The following is an 18,465-nucleotide window of genomic DNA, read 5'->3' on the forward strand; positions in this document are numbered from 1 at the left end:
AAATGTTGGTCATGATCCTAGTGCCACAGGTTCTCTTACATTCACTTGAGCAGGCTGATAAACCATAGTTTAATGACCTGGATTTTGTGGTAGTGTGAGAAACGTAGCCCACTTGATAATAATTTACACCAAGTCAAACTCTGAAGAAGTAAGTTTATTTAACGTTCTTGCAAGATCGGGTGTCCTACAAGCAGGCATCCCGATCAACATATTCAGTTCATGTTTATACAATACAAATCCATTTTTCCACGCCTTTAGTTTACATTATTGGTTATAACATATTATGACACTAACCTATCCTATAGTTGCTACAGTCTCCTCCTCTGTTTACTTCTCCCCCTACTCTAGCTTTCTAGCCCCTAACTCTTGTTGTTGTTTTACCTTATTTGGCTCTCCATTGTGTGTTTTAACTTGCGGCTGTCAGCCTTTATCTTAGTGGGGCAGTTTCGTATTCACTACATCCTTTGTTCTAACTCTTGCTGTTTCTCTTTTCTCTGCCTAAGCACAATTTTTAACTGCTGTACTGTCTCAAGGTCTTTACTTACATACCCTTATCAGTTCTCTTTTTCAGTGATTTCATTATGTTGTGTAGAAATGACTTCTTGGTAATTTTCCACAAGCTGTAGAAACAACATTTCAGTATTTCTTATTCTCACAATTCCCCCTTTTCTTTTACTTAATCCTTGTTGTTTTCTACATACTGCGGAGGGTTCTCATATGTCCTCTCAAATTCTCTGAGCATTATTGCAGCCGCCTTTTCAATGTCTGTATTTCCGTTGTTACTATCCACTTTGTCATTACCTAACAGGTACATACTCTCTTCCTGGCCTCTTTGTATTGACATCTGCTTCGTCAAAGCTGTCTCAATCAATCGCTGTGTCAGCCCTCTTACACAAGGAATAATACAACACCCGATGGCTATTAGTATTCCGACAACCGTGATCAGGGAGGTAAAAACCGAGATTATCATGCCTTTCCATTTTCCAAACCAGGATTCAAGCCACCCCGTCAGGGAAGTGTCTGCTCCTGAATTTTCGGCCATCTCTTCTGCTAAAGTTGTTAACCCTTGCAGTGCTCGGGTGATTGAACCATCGGGTGCTGTGTTATTTGGGATAAATGTGCAACATTTCCCTCCTCACATTATACACACACCTCCTTTTTCTGCTAAGATCATATCTAGAGCCAGTCGATTTTCCCAAGCCATTCTACTAGTGGCATCTAATTGTTCAGCTATACCTTTTACCGCATCTCTAGTATAATTTATAAATCTTTGTTGGTTGTAATAAATATAATTTATCCAATCTACATTTTTGTTAATCGTGATCCACCAAAACAAAGACTCGAAACCGGCAGTTATTTGGTTTCGGGTATTGAATTCATCAGGTACCCCTCTTGGGACCCCTATGAAATCCATGTATACCTGGTCGTCAAAAGAGTTCACTATCTTTTACCCCTTTCCCTCGTTATTATCTTTTGTTTCTCAAATGCCAATGTGAATGGTATTGCCAATTGAACAATTGCGCACGTCCCCTTCCACTGGGAGGGTAGGGTCTGTCTCAGGATTTTTCCTCCGCAATACCACCATAAATCCGCTCTGGGGACATTCAATGATGAGTAGTTCCCTCCCCTGACTCTTCCAGTTATGTCCTCAGTCTCTATGCATGACTTCAACTCTCCCATATTTCTGGTTAGCTCCGCACCGTGTCGACTTACGCATGATGTGTGATTCACACCGGTGGCTAAAAATGAAGGGGGAGTCCTTGAATCTTTTTTCTCTAGGGGAGGGAACATTAATGACAAGGATATTCAAGTTTGAATACCCCAAGCCGTCTTATCCTGATATAGGGCTAACATGCATTCCATGCCCTTTCGGTCACGCTCCCACCCCAGTGGGAAAGGTACTACTTGAGCTATCTGTCTACCAGATGCACAAGCATAGCAATTGTTTTTGTTCAAACTTTTTACAGTATATTTTATCCATTCTACCCAGGCATTTGTGTCCCCGTAACCGGTTTCTATCTCAATTGTCTTTCTCAAGTCTTTTACCTCTATTATTTTTACTATGTTAGGGTCATTATGAGAGGTCCCTTTTAGTTTGTTAGATGGTTTACCAGTCTTATCTATTGTTACCTGAAAACAACATTTTAATTCACCTTTCTTTTTTCCTTCTCTAACTGTTACTCCAAACACCTTGTTGTCTAATTGGAAGTGGGTATTTTTGATTTGTTGTTCTTCTGTTATTGAGCCATTCCACTGGCGTTGGATGGATATTCCACCAGGCGTTTCTGTCCACTCGGTTCTTTTTATCGTCAAATAGGGTTGCATTCCTTATCTGGACAATCTGGGCCTGGTTTTATGGGGCTCTGGTGAATGGATATAATTGGTGGGAGTGGGTCTCCTGTTAGTAGTCCATCCCCATAATAATGGAGGGACTCCACATAATAATTTCTTTGGTTATGTATGCCCCCACATGGGATTAGGAAACATAAGTCTGCTTCTACCACCTGAGGGTCCTGGCTCTTGGGGATTTCAATTCGTGTACCGTTGTCCCCGTCAGTTCCGTCCCACATTGTTATTTTTCCCATTACTGGGATGACTAATACTGCATACAAAAACATCCAACCCATTTTATTTCCTGGCTACTTTTGAAAAGAAAGAGAGAAAGAGAGAAGGCACACAATATTACAGACAGTATTTCCGCGCTCGCGCCGCTATATAAAAAAAAGTTCGTTACTCAAAGTCTTTTTAGCTTTAGTTTCAATGGTTCTTCTGTTAATTCGGTTGTCCAAGTTCCTTCCTCGGCCGGGGGGGTTGTACCGGCCCCTTGATTCTTGTGTAGTGGGTCCAACCTCTTTCTGCCGTTCTTATGGCTGTTTCAGTGGTTAGGAGAGTCTGGTATGGTCCTTCCCAGTTCGGTTGTAGTTTAGTCTCTTTCCACAATTTCACCAGAACCCAATCTCCTGGTTGGATCTTGTGTACTGCAAATTCGAGAGGTGGGGTCTGTGCTAACAGGCCTTGCTTCCTGAGGAATGACAATGAGGAAGACAACGCCAGTATATAGTTCTTTAGAAACGAATCTTTAGTTTCTAAGGTTGGCATCTCGTCCCTGGTTCCCATATAGGGTAATCCGAATAGCATTTCATAGGGGGACAGTCCCACATCTTTTCTAGGGGCTGTCCGAATTCTGAGTATCGCTATAGGTAAACATTTGGTCCAGGGTAACCTTGTTTCAAGTACCAGTGCCATGCCTTTCTGCTCACTTCCACATTCCCCCCTTTTATCATTCTATGATAACCTTCTCTCTACTGATATTCACTAGGATTATGTGGATCTATTTACTCAAATAACATTTAAACAGTATAATATAAAAGCAAATATAAAAAACTCAGCAACTGCTGAATCAGAAGGGTAGGCTGAGCCACCCTCTAACAAGGGGGCGTGTATTAGCCTGGTCGGTATGTTTTTCATTCTAACTTTCCCCTGGGATTGTCATGTCTGGGTGATAAGAAGAGTGCTGTTGAAGTACAATGTCTCTCTCTCTCTCTCTCTCTCTCGCTGTACCAGCTGCAAGGCCAAGTTGCCTCTGCAGCCCTGAAGTTATGAAGTCAGCTAGCTTGTTAGCAATACATGACTGATTAATTGTTTCATCTTAAATGTTCCCATGTAATTCTGTTCTTAAAAATTCTAAAATCTAAATTCTGTTCTCACAGTCCCCCTTTTGATTCTTCAAAACATTTTTAAAAAATCAATCCTTTGATCCCACCTGGGTGCCTTTAATGGTCTCTATTTGTCTAGAAACAGCCTTCAACACCCAGAGGGGTCGCACTCAATACGCCGCCTGCTTGTGCCATAAGAGGGGCCTGCGGTAACTCTGTAAAGGCATAAGTTTTGCAGGGGCTTCAACTACTTGTTTACAACATAAAAGGGTGGAACACTTGTACAATTACCATCTCATTTAAGCTTCACTGCAGTAAAAGAGACCAGGGTCTCAGCTGACCATTTTAGCTGCCTTGCTAATTTCTCAAAGGACACGAAAATGCTTACACATCTTCCTCATTGAATTTTGGAATTAATTGAACGAGTTTTAGCAATCTTGTACCTAGCCCTGGATCGTGCTGCTCCATATTGGCCATGCTTTCACTAGGTTTACTCTGTCGCTCCCGAGCTAACTCAAACTGCTTCAACTCTCATTCTTCGCATTCTTACCAGAAGATTCTTTCTCTCTCTCTCCTGCCTTTCATTTTCTTCCTGTTCCTTTTCGAAGGCCCTCTCTTTCTCCCTCTCCTGTCGCTCGCGCTCTCTTTCTCCTTCCCTGTCTTCTAATTCAAGTTTCCTCTATTCCAATTGTATCTTTGTGCTATACTGTTGAATTCTGCTTCTGAGCCTGTTTCTACTTCTTCAGATTCAAGGGAAAAATGGTTGGCCACTAACCTTAGGAGTTCAGACTTCCTAGCCTTACCGCGCACAGTGATCCCACACTTCTCAGCCATTTTCCTCAACTCCTCCATAGACAGTGCTTTTAACTGATCCCAAGTTACTTCACCCTGGCTTGGGGAGCTACTAGCTTCAGTTTCAGACATGTTAGTATTCAATCACACACAACCACAAGAAAACCTGTATTGATATTTTTCTCTTTTGATAGGGAACAATTTGTCTCCCCACTTCCAATTTCACTCGTTTGTCTATGGGTAAAATCCCAGCTGCCAGCATCTAATTCCAGTTATGACCAAGTACAAAAGGTGTCTAGGGGTCTGTTACTACCTTCACCTGGTCTATTGTAACAGGTTTTAATGTAAGCACACTGTGTTCTGAGCTCCCCCTTTGTGAATCCTTGTTCACAAATTTCCAATTATAAGGCCAAAAAATGAGCACAAACAGGCTTTCTATGGTTTAAAGAAGAAAGAAGATATTTCTTAAACCTTAAACTAAAACTGTAATACGGTTAATACCTACAGATATACGACGCGCTCACGATAGCATGTATATGCGATACACACATGCAAATAGGAACAGAAAACAGCAGAAGAAAAGATGAGTAGAACAGTTTGAGGCAATATTTTTAAAGCGCTCAGCCACTGATCAAAAGCCATCTGCCTACTTCTTTCAAACTCCATATAAGTTTGATTGCTTTTTGAGGGTTCTAAACTTTTGGCGGTAGGCTTCGGGTACTAATTCATATGCCCCAAGGACAGCATTTTTGGTCTGTTCATAATTTGATGAAGTTTCATTTGGCAGCAAGGAGTAAACTTCATGGGCTTTTCCAGTTAGTTTGCTTTGCAGTAAAAGAGACCAGGGTCTCAGCTGGCCATTTTAGCTGCCTTGCCAGTTTCTCAAAGGACACGAAAATGCTTCCATATCTTCCTCATTGAATTTCTGAATTAATTGAACAAGTTTTAGCAATCTTGTACCTAGCCCTGGATCGTGCTCCTCCATATTGGCCATGCTTTCACTAGGTTTACTCTGTCACCCCCGAGCTAACTCAAACTGCTTGAACTCTCATTCTTTGCATTCTTTCCAGAATATTCTTTCTCTCTCTCTCTCTCCTGCCTTTCATTTTCTTCCTGTTCCTTTTCCATCCCTCTCTTTCTCCCTCTCCTGTCTCTCTCTCGCTCTTTCTCTTTCTCTGTCTTCTAATTCAAGTTTCCTCTATTCCAATTGTATCTTTGCTAACGCTATCCTGTCGAATTCTGCTTCTAAGCCTGTTTCTACTCCTTCAGATTCAAGGGAAAAATGGATGGCCACTAACCTTAGGAGTTCAGACTTCCTAACCTTGCCACGTACAGTGATCCCACACTGCTCAGCCATTTTCCTCAAATCCTCCATAACTTATTCCAAGTTACTTCACCCTGGCTTGGAGAGCTACTATCTTCAGTTGCAGACATATTAGCATTCAAGCACACACAACCACAAGAAAATCTTGATCTTTTTAAATTGATAACAATTTGGCTTCCCACTTCCAATTTCTCTCATTTGTCTGTGGGTAAAATTCCGGACGCTAGCACCCAAATTTCTGTTATGGCCTGGTAGGAAAGGTGTCTAGGGGACCCTCTCAGCCTTCACCTGGTCTTGCTGTAACAGGGTTTTATTTTAACAACAGCTTATTTTGAGCTCCCCATTGGTGAACCCTTGTGCTCCACTTTCCAATTATAAGGCAAAGAAACCAGCACAAGCAGGCTTTCTTAGGTTTAAAGAAGAAAAGTGAAATTTTGTTAAGCTTAAACTTAAACTCTAACTCAGTTAACGCCTACGGATACACGACAGGCCCACGCTCGTATGCATATGTGATACGCACATGCAAATAGAGACAGAAAAGAGCAGACGAAAAATAAAGTGGAAAGGTTTTAGGCAATATCTGAAGAGGTTTTTGTTACTGTTCTTTGAGCTCACTGTAGAGTCCTTGTTTGTTGGTGAATCTTGCTTCTCGTTGGGGCACAGTATTTTTCCTAAACCTTGTTCACTGTAGGAGACCTTTCCCTCCTGAGGTTCACATGTCCTCAGTGGGTTTCATTTCCGTGAGGAAGAGATGGGAGCAGGCAGGAGACGCTCTTTTCAATCCAGGAGCCAAGAGCTTTCTTTAAGTTCAAACACTGTCCCTGCAATATAAAACTCCCCAAGTTGGCCAGAAGGGTGGTCACATGACTGACTGGTTTGACCAGGTCCTTTCTGTGTATTGTATGGGAGCAGGGGATAGCTCCTTTTTCCAACACTGTCTGCTAATATGCAAAAACATATTTCCGGCTAGGGGCCTGGCAATTCCTTGTAACAGGCCTTCTCTTCTTCCCAGCAACAATTTAAAATTTAGTGTCCATGTGGTGAAATTAATGTGCCTCATTCTTGGTAGATGGGGGCCTGCATGACAGATGTACTGATCAGTCATACCACAATAAAAAAAGGAAATAATAAAACTTCAACACTTGCTGTGTCTTCTCCATCAAAGTATCTCCTAATTTATATTCAGTTCTTTCTCTGCTGGTTGGAAATTAATTTTAATCCTCACTTTTATTTTGTACAGCAGAATGTCAATGCATTGAGGGGTAGAATATGCATACAATTTTACATAATTTCCAATAGTCATCAATTATGCAAGCCTTCTTGTTCATTATAGCTTAATTAAATGTGCTCTGATTAGGCTGATGCCTTTCTCTCTGTGGTTTTACAGGCTAGCATTTTCTCTGTACTGTAGCACATGGATTTCAGGACTACGGCTGAGGAGGTAGGTTCATTTTTGTCTTTCACCTTGCATGTTGGAATAAGACAAATCAGGAAAACTGCTGTGCATGCTTTTTAAGGATAGATGTTTGCATGGCAAAATAGATCTTGCAAAATGTATTCCAAATGCTGCTTTGAGTGAATACATTAAGAATGCAACAATGCTGCAAAATTGTTCAATGCCTCAGCTTTTTGGATGCTTAATAGAAGTTTTATCATTTCAACAGGTGAGAGAATGTAAAGTATTTCTCTGTAATGAATTTACATGAATGCAAATGATGAAGAAAACTGATGTAAATAAAACAGTTTTTGTAGAGTTTGAACAGATTATAGGGAAAACTATTTAAATCACAAAGAAGGTTATGAAAGGTTTGCAATTTTTCTTATAATTATAGTCCAATTTTAGAGACGTTGTATTGAGAGTAGTGCACTCAAATGCTCTTTTAAAGAGTGTAAAGGCATCTTTTAAGTCCACCTTCATGGGAAAATAGGGCCTCAGTTTAATGTCTCATCCAAAAGACAGCACTTCTCACAGTATAACAGTCCCTCAGTCGCGTACTTGAGTGTCAACCTAGATTTTATGCTCAAGTCCCTGAGTGGGCCTGAAACCCACAACCTTCACACATAGAGATAAGAATGCTACCAACTGAAGCCAAGGCTGTCACCTGAACAGATGCAGAAGTGTAAGTAATGAAAGCAAATCAGGGCAGGATCAACAATAGCAATGGCGGAGCTGCATTCTTAGAGGTAGAAAGTATGAAGCATAGCTATAGATTGTTGTCCTGGAGTCTTGTGACAGACAATTTGTTGTTGGCCTGTTAAGGAAAGATTGTCAGTCTGGAGTAGGTTTTGAGCACCAAAATTAGTATTGCTCTCCAAATATCCTGGACAACATTCCTCCCTCAACCAACACCACCATAAACAGATTAACTGATGATTCATCTCATGGATTGTTTCTTAAACTTTGTTGTGCATAAATACTGTACCATTTTCCTACATAACAGTGCACATCAAAAATAATTGTTTGTGAAATGTGTTGGGACATTCTGAGGATAAGAGAAGGTGATCACAAGATCACAGAATCGTTACAGTGCAGAAGGAGGTCATTCAGCCCATCATGTCTGCACCAGCTGTCTGAAAGAGCAACTCCCTCAGTTCCAGAACCCTGCACATTCTTCCTTTTCATATAACTGTCTCCTTCCCTTTTGAATGCTTCAATTGAACCTGCCTCCACCAGGCAACGCATTCCAGACTTTAACCACTTGCTGTGTGAAAAAGCTTTTCCTCCTCTCACTTTTGCTTTTCTTACCAAATACGTTAAATCTGTGCCCTCATGTTCTCGATCCTTTCACGAGTGGCAACCATTTCTCTTCATCTACTCTGTCCAGACCCCTCATGATTTTGAATATCTATATCAAATCACCTCTCAGCCTTCTCTTCTCCAAGGAAAACAGTCCGAACTTCTCCCATCTATCTTCATAACTGAAATTCCTCATCCCTGGAACCATTCTCGTGAATCTTTTCTGTACTCTCTGCAATGCCCTCACATCAAGTGCGGCGCCCAGAATTGGATGCAATACTCCAGTCGATGCCGAACTGGTGACTTATACAAATTCAACATAACTTCCTTGCTCTTGTACTCTATGCGCCTATTAATAAAGCCCAGGATACTATATGCTTTATTAACCGCTCTCTCAAACTGGCCTAAAACCTTCAATGAATTATGCACATATAGAAACAGAGAACCCTAGAAAAATTACGGGACAGAAGGAGGCCACTCAGGCCGTCATGTCCGTGCCGGCCGAACAAACTAGCCACCCAATCTAATCCCACCTTCCAGCACCTGGTCCATAGCTTTGCAGGTTACAGCAGTTCAAGTGCATGTCCAAGTACCTTTTAAAAGAAGTGCGGGTTTCTGCCTCCACCACCATTCCTGGCAGTGAATTCCAGACACCCACCACCCTCTGGGTGAAAACGTTTTTCCTCATGTCCCCTTTAATCCTTCTACCAATCACCTTAAATCTGTGCCCCCTGGTAATTGATCTCTCTGCTGGGGGAAACAGGTCCTTCCTGTCTACTCTATCTAGGCCCCTCATAATTTTGTACACCTCTATTAAGTCACCCCTCAGCTCCTCTGTTCCAGAGAAAACAACCCTAGCCTGTCCAATCTTTCCTCATAGCTGCAACTTTCGAGCCCTGGCAACAGTCTTGTAAATCTCCTCTGCACTCTCTCCAGAGCAATTATGTCCTTTCTGTAACGTGGTGACCAGCACTATACGCAATATTCCAGCTGTGGCCTAGCTAGCATTTTATCCAGTTCCCTGCTTTTGTATTCTATACCTCAGCCAATAAAGGAAAGCATTCCATATGCTTTCTTCACCACTCTATCTACCTGTCCTGCCACATTCAGGGACCTGTGGACATGCACTCCAAGGTCTCTCACTTCTTTTACCCCTTTCAATATCCTCCCATTTATTGTGTATTCCCTTGCTTTATTTGCCCTCCCCAAATGCATTACCTCACAGTTCTCTGTATTGAATTCCATTTGCCACTTCTCTGCCCACTCAACCAAACCATTGATATCTTTCTAGAGTCTATGGCTATTCTCTTCACTATCAACTACACGGCCAATTTTTATGTCATTCGCAAATTTCCCAATCATGCCTCCCACATCTAAATCCAAATCATTAATATATACCAATGGGATTAGAATAGATAGGTGCTTGATGGCCGGCACAGACACGATGGGCCAAAGGGCCTGTTTCTATGCTCTATAACTCTTTGACTCTCTGACTCTAAACAGCAAGGGACCCAGCACTGAGCCCTGTGAAACACCACTGGAAACAGCTTTCCATTCGTAAAAACATCTGTCGACTACTACCCTGTTTTTCCTGTCTCTGAGCCAATTCGGGATCCAACCAGCCACATTCCCCTGTATCCTGTGGGCTTTCATTTTACTGACCTGTCTGCCATGTGGGACCTTGTCGGATACCTTACTAAAATCCATGTAGATCACATCCCCCTCATCAATCCTCCTTGTTACTTCCTCAAAAAACTCAATTAAGTTAATAAGACATAACCTTCCCCTAACAAATCCATGCTGACTATCCCTGATTAATCTGTGCCTTTCTAAGTGGCAGTTTATCCTGTCCCTCAGAATTGATTCTAACAATTTACCCACCACTGAGGTCAGACTGACCGGCCTATAATTATTTACCCTATCCCTCGCACCCTTTTAAACAATGGCACAATGTTCGCAGACCTCCAATCGTCTGGTACCTCACCTGTATCTAGTGAGGATTTGAAGATGATCCTTAGTGCATCCTTTCTTTCCTCCCTGGCTTCCTTTAACAACCTGGGATGCAATCCATCCGGCCCTGGCGATTTATCCACTTTCAAGGTGAATCCTTGTTCACTTCTTTCCAATTAAAAGGCAAAGAAATGAGCACAAACAGGTTTTCTTAGGTTTAAAGAAGAAAGGTTGAAATTTATTAAACTTAAACTCTAATTCAATTAATGCCTATGGATGCACAAGGCATGCACACGTGATACATGCATGTAGATAGAGACAGAACAGAGCAGAAGAAATGAAGTGGAAAAATTCGAGGCCCATCCCTGAAGAGGGTTTTTTGTTATGGATCTTTGAGCTCACTGTAGAGTCCTTGATTGTAGATAGATCTTGCTTTTCGTTGGGCCCCAGTATTCTTCTTAAACCTTGTTCGCTATAGGAGACTTTTCTCTCTTGGGGTTCATGTGTTTTCAGAGATTCAGAGGCTTATGAGAAAGAGATGGGATCAGACAGGAGAGATCTTCTCAGTCCAGGAGCAAACAGTCCCTCTCAGTTCAAACTCTCAGTGGTCTGTTCAAAAGAAAACCCTGGAACAGCCAGTTAGTCATGTGACCAGCTGGTCTAACCAGTCCTGGCCCTTGTGGATTGTATCCTCCTTAGCAGGCCCTAGAATGCGCTTCCTCACCTTCGATGTCTGTTAGTATACAAATGTTTTTTTCCAGCCATGGCTGGTCTGTTTAACAAATCATTTCCTCGCTCCAGCAGCAGCTAAAAATCAATGTTCATATGACAAAACCAACATTCTTGGCAGGTGCGGGCCTGCATGACATTTATCTTTGTCCTTTTCCATAATTATGCTAAAACTAACTATATTATGGTCACTATCTCCAAAATGGTCACCCACTGTTATTTCATCTACTTGCCCAGCTTCATTACTGAAGGCTAAATTTAGAATTGCGCCCCCTCTCGTTGGGCTTGTTACGTGCTGGCTAAAAATGTTCTCTTGAACACCGTTCAAGAATTTTGTCTCCTCTGTGCCCTTCACACTGTTTGTATCCCAGTTGATATTGGGGTAGTTGAAATCCCCAACTATTATTGCCCTATAATTTTTGCACTCAGAAATTTGCCGACATATTTGTTTTTCTATCTCCCTAGGTCCCTCTGCTTCTGCACCCACTTTAGAATTGCACGCTTTATTCTACATTGTCTCTCCATGTTCTTCCTACCAAAATGAATCACTTCACATTTCTCTGCATTGAACTTCATCTGCCACCTGTCTGCCCATTCCACCAACTTGCCTATATCCTTTTGAAGTTCTACAATATCCTCCTGACAGTTCACAATGCTTATAACTTTTGTATCATCTGCAAAATTTGAAATTGTGCCCTGTACACCAAGGTCTAGGTCATTAATATATATCAGGAAAAGCAAGGTTCCCAACACTGATCCCTGGGGAACTCCACTACAAACCTTCCTCCAGCCCAAAAAACATCCATTAAGCACTACTCTTTGTTTCCTGTTACTCAACCAATTTTGTATCCATGTTGCTACCGTCCCTTTTATTCCATGAGTTACAAGATTGCTCACAAGTCTGTTGTGTGGCATTGTATCAAATGCCTTTTGAAAGTCCACGTACACCACATCAACAGCATTGCCATCATCAACCATCTCTGTTCCCTCCTCAACAAACTCCAGCAAGTTAGTTAAACATGATTTTCCCTTAAGAAATCCATGCTGGCTTTCCTTAATTAACTCGCATTTGTCCATGTGACTATTAATTTTGTCCCGAATAATTTTTTCGAGAAGTTTTCCCACCACCGAATTTAAACTGACTGGCCTGTAGTTGCTGGGCTTATCTTTACACCCTTTTTTGAACAAGGGTGTAACGTTTACAATTCTCCAGTCCTCTGGCACCACCCCAGAGTCTAAAGAAAACTGAAAAATTATGGCCAGTGCCTCTGCGATTCCCACCCTCACTTCCCTCAGTATCCTTGGATGCATCTCATCTGGCCCTGGTGTTTTATTCACTTTAAGTACAGACTGCCTATCTAATACTTCCTCTTTATCAATTTTAAACCCCTCTGGTACCTGGCTTACCTCCTCTTTCAACATTGCCTGGGTTGCATCTTCTCCCTTGGTCAAGACAGATGTAAAGTATTCATTTAATACCCCAGCTATGCTCTCTGCCTCCATGTGTAAATCCCCTTTATGGTCCCTAATCGGCCCCACTCCTCCTTTTGCTACCCTTTTACTATTTATATGCCTATAGAAAAATTTGCAATTTCCTTTAATGCTAGCTGCCAGCCTCTTTTCATGCTCTCTCTTTTCTTCTCTTATTTGCTTTTTCACCTCCCCTCTGGATCTTCTATATTCAGCCTGGTTCTCCATTGTATTTTCTACCTGGCATCTGTCATAAGCACATGTTTTCTTCTTTATCTTAATCTCTATCTCTTTTGTCTTCCACAAAGCTCTGGATTTGTTTGCTCTACTTTTCCCTTTGAGGGAACATACCTTGACTATGCCCGAGCTATCTCTTCTTTGAAGGTAGCCCATTGTTCATCTATCGGTTTTCCTGCCAGCTTTTGACTCCAATTATTCGCTCCAGCTCCATTCTTACCCTATTGAAGTTGACCTTCCCCCAGTTAATTATTCTTACCCCGGATTGCTCTTTGTCCTTTTCCATAGTCAGCCTAAGCCTTATGATATAATGATCACTATCCCCTAAATGCTCTCCTACTGATACTTGATCTACTTGGCCCACCTCATTCCCAAGAACCAGGTCTAGCAGTGCCTCCTTTCTCATTGGACTAGCAACATACTGTTTTAGAAAATTTTCCTGAGCACACTCTAGGAACTCCTGCCCCTCACTGCCCTTTACACTACTATTATCCCAGTCTATATTTGGATAATTAAAGTCCCCCATTAAAACTACCCTATAATATTTGCACCTCTCTGTCATTTCCTTGCAAATTTGTTTCTCCATGTCCTTCCCACTAGTTGGTGACCTATAGACAACACCGAGCAATGTAATTGCACCTTTTTTGTTCCTTAGCTCTAGACAAATTGATTCTGTCCTCGACCCCTCTGGGACATCCTTTTTCTCCAGCACTGCAATGCTCTCTTTAATGAATACCACTACCCCTCCCCCTTTTTCCCTTTCCTATCTTTCCTGAACACCTTGTATCCAAGTATATTTAACACCCAGTCCTGCCCTTCTTTGAGCCAGGTCTCTGTTATAGCCGCATCATATTTCCACATGGCAATCTGCGCCTGTACCTCACCAGTCTTATTAACCATACTCTGTACAGTCACATACTTGTGCATTAACCCTGATTCAGACTCTATTACTTTCTCCTTTACTCTGACCCCACCTAATAACTTGCTATTCCTTATTCTCGTGCTATCTGTCTCCCCCAGTATTCTGTGCACCTTGGTATTCCTCTCTAATACTTGCTCCTGGTTCCCACACTGCAGACAAGTTACAAGTTTTGCTTCCCTCCAATCTGAGCTCCCTCTCAGGTTCCTATCCCCTGACAATTTAGTTAAACCCTCCCCAACAGCACTCATCAATCTCCCTGCGAGGATATTCATCACAGTCCTGCTAAGATGCAACCCTACCATCTTGCACAGGTCCCTCCTGTCCCAGAACCGGTCCCAATGTCTCATAAATCTGATGCCTTCCCTGCTCCACCAGTTGCCATGTGTTCAATCGCTCAATTCTCCTATTCCTGTGCTCACTTGCACATAGGACTGGGAGTAATCCTGAGATTACTGCTTTTGAGGTCCTTTTAAATCTCCTTTCCAGCTCCCTAAAATCTGCTTTCAGGACCTCATCCCCTTTCTTGCCTATGTCATTGGTACGAATGTGGACCACGACCTCTGGCTGTTCACTCTTCTCCAGAAGAATGTCCTGCAGCCTCTCCGTGACATCCTTGACCCTGGCACCAGGGAGGCAACACACCATCCTGGAGTCACGTTTACGACCGCAGATACGTCTGTCTGTTCCCCTAACTAACGAATTCCCTATCACTACGGCTCTTGAACTCCTCTTCCTGCCCTCCTGTGCCGCTGAGCCACCTGTGGTGCAACAAATAAAAGCAAAATACTGCAGATGCTAGAAATCTGAAATAAAAAACAAGAAATGCTGGAAATACTCAGCAGGTCTGGCAGTATCTGTGGAGAGAGAAGCAGAGTTAACGTTTCAGGTCAGTGACTCTTCTTCAGAACTGACAAATATTAGAAATGCAAAGGGTTTTAAGCAGTAAAGTGGGGGTGGGACAAGAGATAACAAAAGAGAAGGTGTTGGTAGGACAAGGTCACAGAGGATAACTGACCAGAAGATCATGGAACAAATATGACTCTGGCTGCACTCCTCTGAGGAACCATCACCCTCACCAGTATCCAAAATGGAAAACCGATTAGTGAGTGAGATCATATCAGGGGACTCCTGCACTACCTTGCTGGTTCGCTTAGACTGCCTGGTTGTCACCCATTCCCTATCTGCCTGCATGCTCCTAACCTGTGGTGTGACCACCTCCCTAAACATGCTATCCACGTAGTCCTCCGCCTCGCAGATGGACAACAGTGACTCCAGCCACTGCTCGAGTTCTGAAACCCAGAGCTTAAGCTTCTGCAGCCGGTGACACTTCCTGCAGATGTGGTTGCTTAGGACACATGGTGTGTCCATGACTTCCCACATGCCACAGGCTGTACATTCCACTCAGCAGAGCTGCCCTGCCATACCTTAACTTTACAGATATACAAATGCAAGTTTGTTCTTTCTTTATAAAGCCGCAATGAAGGTTAATGTTAGGATTGTTGTGCATTCACTAGGTTTAACATGCGGTCTTACTGTCTGCAGCCATTGTTGAACTTTATTTACACTTCCCCAACAGAGAGGGAAGCAGAGAGGCAGTATACAAAATGCTCAGCCAGTTCAATACATTACACTCCTAAGCCACTTAAAGAAAACTTATAATAAAATACCTGAAATTTAATAGAATAAAAGAAAAATACTGCGGATGCTTGAAATCCGAAACAAAAACAGAAAGCATAGGAAACAGTCAGCAGCTCCAGCAGCATCCATGGAGAGAGAAACAGAGCCAACAGGCTGAATTTTACGCTTCCCCGCCCCCCCCCAAGAGCGGTATGGTGGCTGGGGCAGGGGGCTGTAAAATGGAGCGGGAGGCTCAGGGGCCCTTCCTGATCCACTCCCACCTCCACTGCACACTTTGCGCAGGGCGGCGGCGGGGAAAAATAGCCTGCCCGCTGCCCTGATGCCCCAAACTTCCCCAAAACCCCCCTTCTCCCCAATCGACCACCCTTGCCTGGCCTATCACCCCAGCCGAGACGATCCTTCATCTTCCTTCTGATGGCTGGGTCGCTCCCGGTGACGCTACTGGGAAAGAGAGCTGATGGCCTGCTGATTGGCCAGCAGCTCCATTAAGCAGGACTTCCTGTGTCCAGGAAGTAGAAGTCCCGCCTCAGACCAATGAAAGGCCTGGGGACTGTAAAATACGGGCCGGATCCCCAGGCCAGGCAGAGACGGGTTCGTCACCGACTTTTCAGTCGATAGATGGCTCCCATCCACAGAGGGTAAAATTCAGTCCATTGTTTCAGGTCTGTGACCTTTCATCAGAAATGTCATCTGAAATGTAACAGGTTGGGTTGCATGCTTGTTGTTACTGTAATCACAACTAAAACATATATGACCAATATTTCCAGAGTAATTTACATGTTAAAAAAAAATTTTCCTTGACACCAGTATGTCTTTAACAAAAATATCATCATTTGACAAGAAGTAATGAAAAGAACAACTCATTTCTTCTTCTGTCCTACACACTTTCAATTAACCTATCTGGCTTCTTTCTCTTTCTGTCTGGAAATCTTCTTCCATTTCCATTAGCTTGACTCTGCTGTCTCGACATCTCAGACTGTGTCAACCCTGAACTTTAACTTTGACTAGCAACTTCACTTAATGGTTAGGATTTTAAAGTTGATTGGTTAGTCTTAATCAAAGACCCTGGCTCACTTAGTTCTCCTGGTGGATTCTGTGATACTGGCAAACTTTCAATTTTTTTGTGACTTGTACTTTCTTTCTGACTTTCACTTGGAACTATAGGAACTTGGACTATAGGAGGTTACTCCTGCTCTCCCTTTGTCAGATTTCCTCTTTCAAGCAAATGCTTTACATGACACTGATGGAGTCTCTCTCCAATCCTCACTAGATATGTGATTGTACTTAGTCTTTTTACAATTTCAAACACATACTTCTCCTTATCACCTCGGTGTTTTTACACCATGACCTTCTGACCTGCACTGAACTTTCTAAGTTTCATGCCTCGTGTATCATAACTCATCTTCACTTTGTCTTGCTTTTCTCTTACTTTGTTATTAACATCAGGCTTAAGCAAACTAAACCTTGTCCTAGGAGCATGTTTAAACATTAACTCAGAAGGTGAGCAACCTGTTGTAGACTGTGGGGTTATTCTGTAGGAGAACAGAAAATTGTCTATCCTGTGTCAAAGAGAAACATGGAAATTACTGCCCAGCTTCTCACCAAGCAATTACTTCTGCAAAGACCTCTTCACAATTTGTACACTTTTTCTGCAGCACCATTCGATGCTGGGTGATATGACGTTATTACAGTGTGTTTGACTCCATTATTACTGAGAAATATTTCAAACTCTTCTGATGTGAGCTGTGGACCAACACCTCTGGCAACCCTGTAATGCAAACCAACTTCTCAAAATCTCAATAGTTTTGTCACTTATGGTATTGGGAATAAACTCAACATTTATCCACTTATTATAGCTATAGATAGCAAAACAAAATACTCTGTCCCTTCCATGTCAAAGAAATCGACAAACCACTTGTTCCCACAGTTTTCTTGTGTTTGACCAGAAAATGAAAGGAACCTTGGTTGGATCATTTCTCATTCTGAGACACACTTCACAGATTTTTACCAACTCTTCAATATTTCTATCTACCTTTGGATACCAAAAATAGCTTCTTGCTACTGCTTTAGAGATACAGCACTGAAACAGGCCCTTCGGCCCACCGAGTCTGTGCCGACCATCAACCACCCATTTATACTAATCCTATATTCTTACCACATCCCCACCTGTCCCTATATTTCGCTACTACCTACCTATACTAGGGGCAATTTATAATGGCCAATTTACCTACCAACCTGCAAGTCTTTTGGCTTGTGGGAGGAAACCGGAGCACCCGGAGAAAACCCACGCAGACACAGGGAGAACTTGCAAACTCCACACAGACAGTACCCAGAATTGAACCCGGGTTGCTGGAGCTGTGAGGCTGCGGTGCTAACCACTGCGCCAACCACTGTGCCACTGTGCCACTTTCATATGGATGGATCCCTGTGTGCTTTTGAAGTTCCTCTAACAATGTCTAAACCTTGGTGGAATAATGTCTCTTAAACCCTATAGGAGACAGCCTTTATCAACACTCAGTTCATTTCTACGTGAAATACTCTTGCAATTTCTCATCGTCATACTCTTTAGACTAGCCATTCATGACATAATTTGAGTATTTTACTGAGGGTCACATCCTTGTGAGTTTATTCTGACATATCATTTGTAATGTAAAGTAATTCATAAATAGCTCATTGACTAAAAATGAATCAGTCTTCATGGGAAATCTCAAAAGAACGTCCACATTTACGTGATCTGCTGACTTATGATATTTAATATGTACTGATGGGCCATCAAAATCAATGACTATCTCTGAAGCCGTGCTGCCGCGAGAGATAGTACTCCCTTCTTTAACCAGATATGATGAGAAGGTCTTGATGGTCAGTTAACAAAATGAACTTCCTACCATACAGGTATTAATGGAACTTTTTAACACCATATATGATTGCTAATGCCTCTTTCTCAACTTGTGAGTACTTTTGCTCTGACTTCATTAAAGTACATGAAGCATATGCTACAGGCTTCTCCACA

At 42.4% G+C, this 18,465-nt stretch overlaps 1 protein-coding gene across 1 annotated transcript in view; it reads left to right on the forward strand.

The window, feature by feature from the left end:
* sntg1 (syntrophin, gamma 1) overlaps nucleotides 1-18,465 on the forward strand; it is a 599,108-nt gene that overhangs the window by 420,384 nt on the left and 160,259 nt on the right. Inside the window, exon 2 of the mRNA XM_068032645.1 lies at nucleotides 7,160-7,213. Within this exon, the coding sequence (XP_067888746.1) occupies nucleotides 7,187-7,213 (27 nt within the window). The 5' untranslated portion in view covers nucleotides 7,160-7,186. The remainder of the gene's footprint in view (nucleotides 1-7,159; nucleotides 7,214-18,465) is intronic.

This window comes from Heterodontus francisci, chromosome 5 (genome assembly GCF_036365525.1).
Source record: "Heterodontus francisci isolate sHetFra1 chromosome 5, sHetFra1.hap1, whole genome shotgun sequence".
NCBI classification, from domain to species: Eukaryota; Metazoa; Chordata; class Chondrichthyes; order Heterodontiformes; family Heterodontidae; genus Heterodontus; species Heterodontus francisci.